The sequence below is a fragment of the Ictalurus punctatus genome, chromosome 5 (genome assembly GCF_001660625.3).
Source record: "Ictalurus punctatus breed USDA103 chromosome 5, Coco_2.0, whole genome shotgun sequence".
In the NCBI taxonomy this organism is placed as follows: Eukaryota; Metazoa; Chordata; class Actinopteri; order Siluriformes; family Ictaluridae; genus Ictalurus; species Ictalurus punctatus.
In genome coordinates this window covers 10,872,318-10,879,001 of record NC_030420.2, presented here as the reverse complement: position 1 = coordinate 10,879,001, position 6,684 = coordinate 10,872,318, and the positions used below count along the sequence as shown (strand labels likewise).

General features: G+C 38.6%; 1 protein-coding gene across 7 annotated transcripts in view; it reads right to left on the bottom strand.

The window, feature by feature from the left end:
* Positions 1–270: 270 nt before the first annotated feature.
* The window catches only part of slc25a27 (solute carrier family 25 member 27), an 11,677-nt gene continuing 5,263 nt past the window's right edge, over positions 271–6,684 (bottom strand). For 4 of the 7 annotated variants that reach the window (XM_017468918.3, XM_017468917.3, XM_017468919.3 and 1 more), the window contains 7 exons: positions 4,203–4,287; positions 3,853–3,975; positions 3,663–3,778; positions 3,324–3,408; positions 3,154–3,246; positions 2,743–2,845; positions 271–2,648 (listed from right to left, as the gene is read on the bottom strand). In XM_017468918.3, the coding sequence (XP_017324407.1) occupies positions 2,577–2,648; positions 2,743–2,845; positions 3,154–3,246; positions 3,324–3,408; positions 3,663–3,778; positions 3,853–3,975; positions 4,203–4,287 (677 nt within the window). In that variant the 3' untranslated portion in view covers positions 271–2,576. The remainder of the gene's footprint in view (positions 2,649–2,742; positions 2,846–3,153; positions 3,247–3,323; positions 3,409–3,662; positions 3,779–3,852; positions 3,976–4,202; positions 4,288–6,684) is intronic. The other 3 variants (XM_017468923.3, XM_017468922.3, XM_017468924.3) reach the window with 3 other exon arrangements.

Sequence of the window (6,684 nt, the reverse complement as noted above, 5' to 3'; positions counted from 1 at the left end):
TAATGCAGTAAATGTTTTGGGCAGACATTTATATGTTGTTTAGTCTGTCTGGGACAAATGCTTTTTGCAGACTATTTTTTTTATAATGCCTTTATTTTTTTGGAGACTGCAGTTGGGGGAAGAGGGTGGAGAAAGCTTAATGTGAAGGGCCTAGGAGAGTCATTATGTCATTATAGTCGTTATGTTCCTTATAATAAAGTGTGGAGTTTAACTTCAGAAGCTCAATGTGTGTGTGTTTTACGTATATAATGTAATGGAGGTTAGGACGGATGCAAATGCAGATAAGAGTTTATTTAGAGAGAGACAGGCAGACAAATCCAAAACATGAGACAATAGCAAGGTCAAGAAACAGGCAATAGGTCAGGCGATTGGCAAACAGGCATAAACTGGGCAAGGCTAGCATCTAGAATGAGAAACAAGATCAAAGAACACGGTGATAACACTCAATACTTCATGAAGTGCAAAGAGACATGAGGGGTTTAAATGACAAACATAATCAGGGGTGAAACACAAGACAGCTGAGAACAATGGTAACACACCTACAAGAAACAACTAATGACAATACAGGGGTGGAGACAGGACATAAACCATAACAAAAGCACATGTCGAAAGTAAACAAAGTCAATGTCACTGAAGACCCAAAAGCATGCGTTCGCTAAGAGCTCACACATCGGGCTCGCGCAAAGAGCTCGCCGTTTCTGGTTTCTGAGCATGCTGCATGCTACAGCGCTAGCTTGAGGGGAAATCATGACTTTGTGTGTGTGTGTGTATTTAGTGTATTTCTGTATTTCGTGTATTTTATGGTTGTCATAGACATAAATTGTAATTTTTTTTTTAAGACTCTGGAGAGAGGAATATATTACTTTAGGCTGTGAATCTGTGATCCTTGTCTTTTATTCCCTTCATCATGAAATTTGAAATGGAAAATGATCTCTGAAAAAGAGTGGGAACCCTGATTACTTTTTTTTGAGTAACTTATGCAACACTGGAAAAGAGCCTCTATATTCTTCTTGGTTCAGTGGTTTTTGCCTTCCAACATGGATAACATTTTTGCCCGGCCTCTTTCTGAAGGTGAAATCATGAAAGCTAACCTTATCTTAGTTTATCAGTTCCTTTGTATGGGTTCTTTTTTGACTTCCTGCTGATGCACTCTTGGAGGAATTTTGGTTTCAGCACTGTTTGGTTTCAGAAAAACATTTTTTCACAGTGAAAAAAAGTATTTGAAAAGTAAAAAAAAAACTATTTGAAGGTCTCACTGTGGTTCACTGAAGTCCCAAAGCCTTAGAAATGGCTTTATAAACATTTCCAGACTAATATATTTCAATAAATTTCTTTCTTTGGAATTTGTAATCTTTTGGTTGAGGCATAGTGTTTTGCTTGTTGAGTAGTTTTAGCCTACTTCATTGCTGGAAAGGTTCTATTCAAGTGATATTTCGATTCAACAGGGCTGGCAGTAATCATGCCAATGTATGTCTAGCCTAACTGAAGCCAAACATGTCATGTTTGACGTACTTCCTGTCTAACCATACCCTCCCTTATTTCCTGTCTAACCATACCAAGGTGTTTGTCATTTTCCCTGCTTGATTAATGCTTTGTTTAAGTTCCCTGGTTTTTCTGCTCAGTTGCTGGAGTATTGCGTCAAGTCGGGTTGTTTTTTGTGGTTTTGCGTGCTCATATTTGTTAATGTTCGGTTTATGCACTGTTTGTTTATATTTAGTGTTTTCTTAGGGTTTTTTTCCTAGTTTGACTAAGTTCTGATAGCCCTGATACCTAGTGTGTTTATTCCTCATGTTTGTTTTCCTGAGCCTGTTCCCTGTGTTTGTCTCCCAATAAAGAAGTTCTGCATTTTGTATCCGCCTCCATGGACTCACTTCATTACAAAACAAGCAAATTTGGTTAATATGTTAATTAACTAAGTGCAATTATTTTTCACACAGGGCCAGTTGGTTGATACTATCATAAGTTCCATAATCAGTAAAGATTAGTGAGCCCATTCCAGAAGCAGCCATGCAAGCCCAAACTATGACACTACATTGATCCTTTCTTTCTACACACTTTGGCCATTCCATCACTTTGGTAGTGGTTAATCTTGGTTCCAGAACTTCTGTGGCTCATCTCTGTATTTCTTTGTTAATTTCAATCTGGTTTTCTGATTTTTGCTGCTGATGAGTAGTTTGCATCTTGTGGTATATCATCTATATTTCTGCTAAGTCTTCTTTGAAAGGTGGATTGTTAAACCTTCACTGCTGCCCTGTGGAGGTTGTTGGTGATGTCACTGATTTTTTATTTTTTTTTTTAGATGTTTCTTCACAGCTCTCGCAAGAAACACCTATCATATTTGGGTGTGACCACACAAAGGTGCAACAAAAGTTATTTAACACATGTAAATATCAGGAAATAAAAGCTGAGATTCTGATCTATCGTCTCATTCATCTTTTGATCTGAAACCCAAATGTCTTCAATGTATAGCAAAAACCACAGAGCTGGCCTTGTCATGGGAAAAAAAAAACTCTCTATTCTCCAGTTTATTTTTTATTGCTACTTTGATTCATCATTTTGATGCCACTTTCATATGTTCAGAATGAACTGATGCCTACAGCGTGTCTGATTTGCTCAAAGGTTAGCCAAAATGTCATAGACCAGGGAGCCTGCAAAGACAGAAATAAAGAATTCACATAAAAGTACTATACCAAATGGGGTGAAATCTATGAAAGCAAATAATTAAAGTAATAAGTAGAGTACCATTCTTAACCAGGTTGGTACGAAGCCTTTATAAAGTGTTCGTAATCCCTCCGCTCTAACAGACTGAACCAGACAGTCTATGGACGATTTGTACAGGAGACCCCTTTTAAAAAATCAGAAAACATGTTAATCTCGTTAACAGTAAACACAATTTTTATTGGCTTATACATAGAAGATGATTGTGTGCTTTAACCCCATAATTAGTGCTCTGTTTTAAATCTAAGGTGTCATTGTCCAGTTACTTATGTACTGCACTGTGTATTTGCATAATTCATGAAGGATTACTATTATAATGTTGCTATGAATGAATGAAAGATAATAGAGGTCTGTTAGCATAATGTTAATTACTGTACTCATTAGTCCTAGTGATGTTAAAAGTACTATTTTATGCAGTCTGAATAGCAAACTGACCTTCCATTTGAGTCCAGAGGTTGGTTCATTATTCTCGTTTTAACTACATCAGCTGGTGTTCCCATCATAGCTGCTACTAGACCAGAACAAGTGCTGGGAAAATATTTGTCAGACAGGACATTTGTAGTATTTCTTGTAGTATTTCTGCAAATATAAAAGAAACAACATACCTTGCCAATCCATGACAAAGACAGTTGTCCTCTATAGAGGTATTCCTTAGAAGAATGTGCTTCACACTGTCATATGTTGTAAGGTCTGAATGTTAAAAGTAAAGACCACAAGTAGACAAGATACTGGCAATTACTGTATGATATCAAATCACTTTGTGCTTTGGTTGCTGATGCAACCAAAGCACAGTCTGTACACTTTGGTTGCTGAAATAACATGAAATATTTGAATTGCACTACCTCCTAGATTGACCAAAGCAGCTCTTACTGGCAATTACTGTATGATATCAAATCACTTTGTTTTGGTTGCTGAAATAACATGAAATATTTGAATTGCACTACCTCCTAGATTGACCAAAGCAGCTCTTTGTACATTGGGCACCCAACCAGCCCAGAGGCCCCGGATCCCTCCTTCCTTTGCGATCTTCACAAAGCCATGAATAACCCCATGAACTCTGCTGAGCAAAAAGGATCTCATAACGCACATGGCCTAGAATGAATTTTGACCATAAGTACTACTAGTATTTCCTACCGTGGTGGTTTGCCTTCCAGCCTTCTTTTCCCTTCCATTTGCATCTGTACCTTAACTAGATCAGTGGGGCTGGCTAAGAACTGACCTAGAGCACCAGATACCATGCCACCAAATGCAGCCTTCCTGTACCCAATAACAGGGTAATGTGTCACAAAGTAACATATTTGATTTGGTAATCAGTTATGACCATGGCCATGGCTAGCGATGCAGTAATAGAGGCCTGACCTCAGTAGTTTTTTAAGGATTTGTGTTTTTTAACCTCCTGCATAGCATTAAATGTTTGATCCTGGTTACAGTCCATGTTATGACTTTGTTATGACAGCAGACAAGGTTAATCAGTCTTTTCTTACCAAAGGGGAAAGCTGCCATCTTCAGATTTTCCCAATACAAAATCCCGGAGCTGTTCGTAGGCTAGCATCCTGCCCCCTGAATAAACTAATTTTAAAAAACAAAATGGGTTGATGACATATATGCACTTTTTCTTTATTTCTTTAGCTTTTAAATAATAATTAAAATAGCATTGGAGTTGAAATTAAATAATGAATATGAGCTCAATGTGCAGACCTTCAGCTTTAGTTTGAGTGTCCAAATTGGCTAAAATGGTTTAGGAATTACAGCACTTTATTGGTTTACATTTAAATATGGACCTAGAAATAATGCATGATATTAAACATTTACTTTCTTTGTTTTAAATGTTTCAAAATTCTAAAAAAAAAAAAAAAAAACAACACCTGTTTATTTCCAATTTTAATTGAAAAAAAAAAACAAAAAACAAGCAAACAGATTTTCAATGTGGTCTCAGAATTTTGGACCCCACTACACACATATACAGTCACCGTCCACTTTATTAGGAACACCTTTCCCTTCATGCAATTATCTAATCAGCCAAACATGTGGCAGCAGTACAAAAAAAATGAAGATACAGGTCAAGAGCTTCAGTGAATGTACACATCAAACATCAGAATGAAGAAAAAGTGTGATTTCTGTGACTTTAACCATGGCATGGATGCTGGTACCAGAAGAGCTGGTTTGAGTATTTCATAAACTGCTGAACTCCTGGGAATTTCATGCATAGCAGCCTCTAGAGTTCTGTGAGTGGAAATGCTTTGCTGATAAGAGAGGTCAGAGGAAAAATGGCCAGACTTGTTTGAGCTGCCAGGAAAGGAACTTTGTGGTGAATGGGCTAAAACACAGGAAAGACCACATCAGGTTCTACTCCTGTCAGCCAAGAACAAGAATCTGAGATTATCACTGGCACAGGCTCACCCAAACTGGACAGTTGAAGATTAGGGGAAAATCACAGAGAAAAATAAAATATCATACTTTTTCTTCATTTTGATGTTTGATGTGAACATTAACTGAAGCTTTTGACCTGAATCTGCATGATATTTTGCATTGCACTGATGCCACATGATTGGCGCGCGCGCGCACACACACACACACACACACACACACACACACGCATTTATTACCAAGAAGGAAAGTACAATTGTTCATTTGATAAAGTGGTTAACACCAGTGGTCCAGTGCATATGTGCAACTGGTAAGCAGATTTTGCTGTCTACATCTATATTTCATTCACAGATTTATATTATACTTATATGACAGCAGTAAACTTCTAGTGAACTTCTAATGTTCACTAGTCAACCAATTCCCAATTTTATACACATATACATACATATATATATATATATATATATTATATATATATATATATATATATATATATATATATATATATATATATATATATTATATATATATATAAAATGACATGACACTTTGCTACAATGTAAAGTAGTGAAGTAGTGAGTGTACAGCTTGTATAACAGTGAAAATTTGCTGTCCCCTCAAAATAACTCAACACACAGCCAGTAATGTTTAAACCGCTGGCAACAAAAGTGAGTACACCCCTAAGTGAAAATGTCCAAATTGGGCCCAAAGTGTCAATATTTTGTGTGGCCACCATTATTTTCCAGCACTGTCTTAACCCTCTTGGGCATGGAGTTCACCAGAGCTTCACAGGTTGCCACTTGAGTCCTCTTCCACTCCTCCATGATGACATCATGGAGCTGGTGGATGTTAGAGACCTTGTGCTCCTCCACCTTCCGTTTGAGGATGCCCCACAGATGCTCAATAGGGTTTAGGTCTGGAGACATGCTTGGCCAGTCCATCACCTTCACCCTCAGCTTCTTTAGCAAGGTAGTGGTCGTCTTGGAGGTGTGTTTGGGGTCGGTATCATGTTGGAATACTGCCCTGCAGCCCAGTCTCTGAAGGCATTCCGAAGTACATGTTTACATTCATGGTTCCCTCAATGAACTGTAACTCCCCAGTGCCGGCAGCACTCATGCAGCCCCAGACCATGACACTCCCACCACCATGCTTGACTGTAGGCAAGACACACTTTTCTTTGTACTCCTCACCTGTTTGCTGCCACACGCTTGACACCATCTGAGCCAAATAAGTTTATCTTGGTCTCATCAGACCACAGGACATGGTTCCAGTAATCCATGTCCTTAGTCTGCTCCTCTTCAGCAAACTGTTTGCAGGCATTCTTGTGCATCATCTTTAGAAGAGGCTTCCTTCGGGGATGACAGCCATGTAGACCAATTTGATGCAGTGTGTGGCGTATAGTCTGAGCACTGACAGGCTGACCCTTTCAACCTCTGCAGCAATGCTGGCAGCACTCATACGTCTATTTCCCAAACACAACCTCTGGATATGACGCTGAGCACGTGACCACTCAACTTCTTTGGTCGACCATGGCGAGGCCTGTTCTGAGTGGAACCTGTCCTGTTAAACCGCTGTATGGTTTGGCCGCTGTGCTACAGC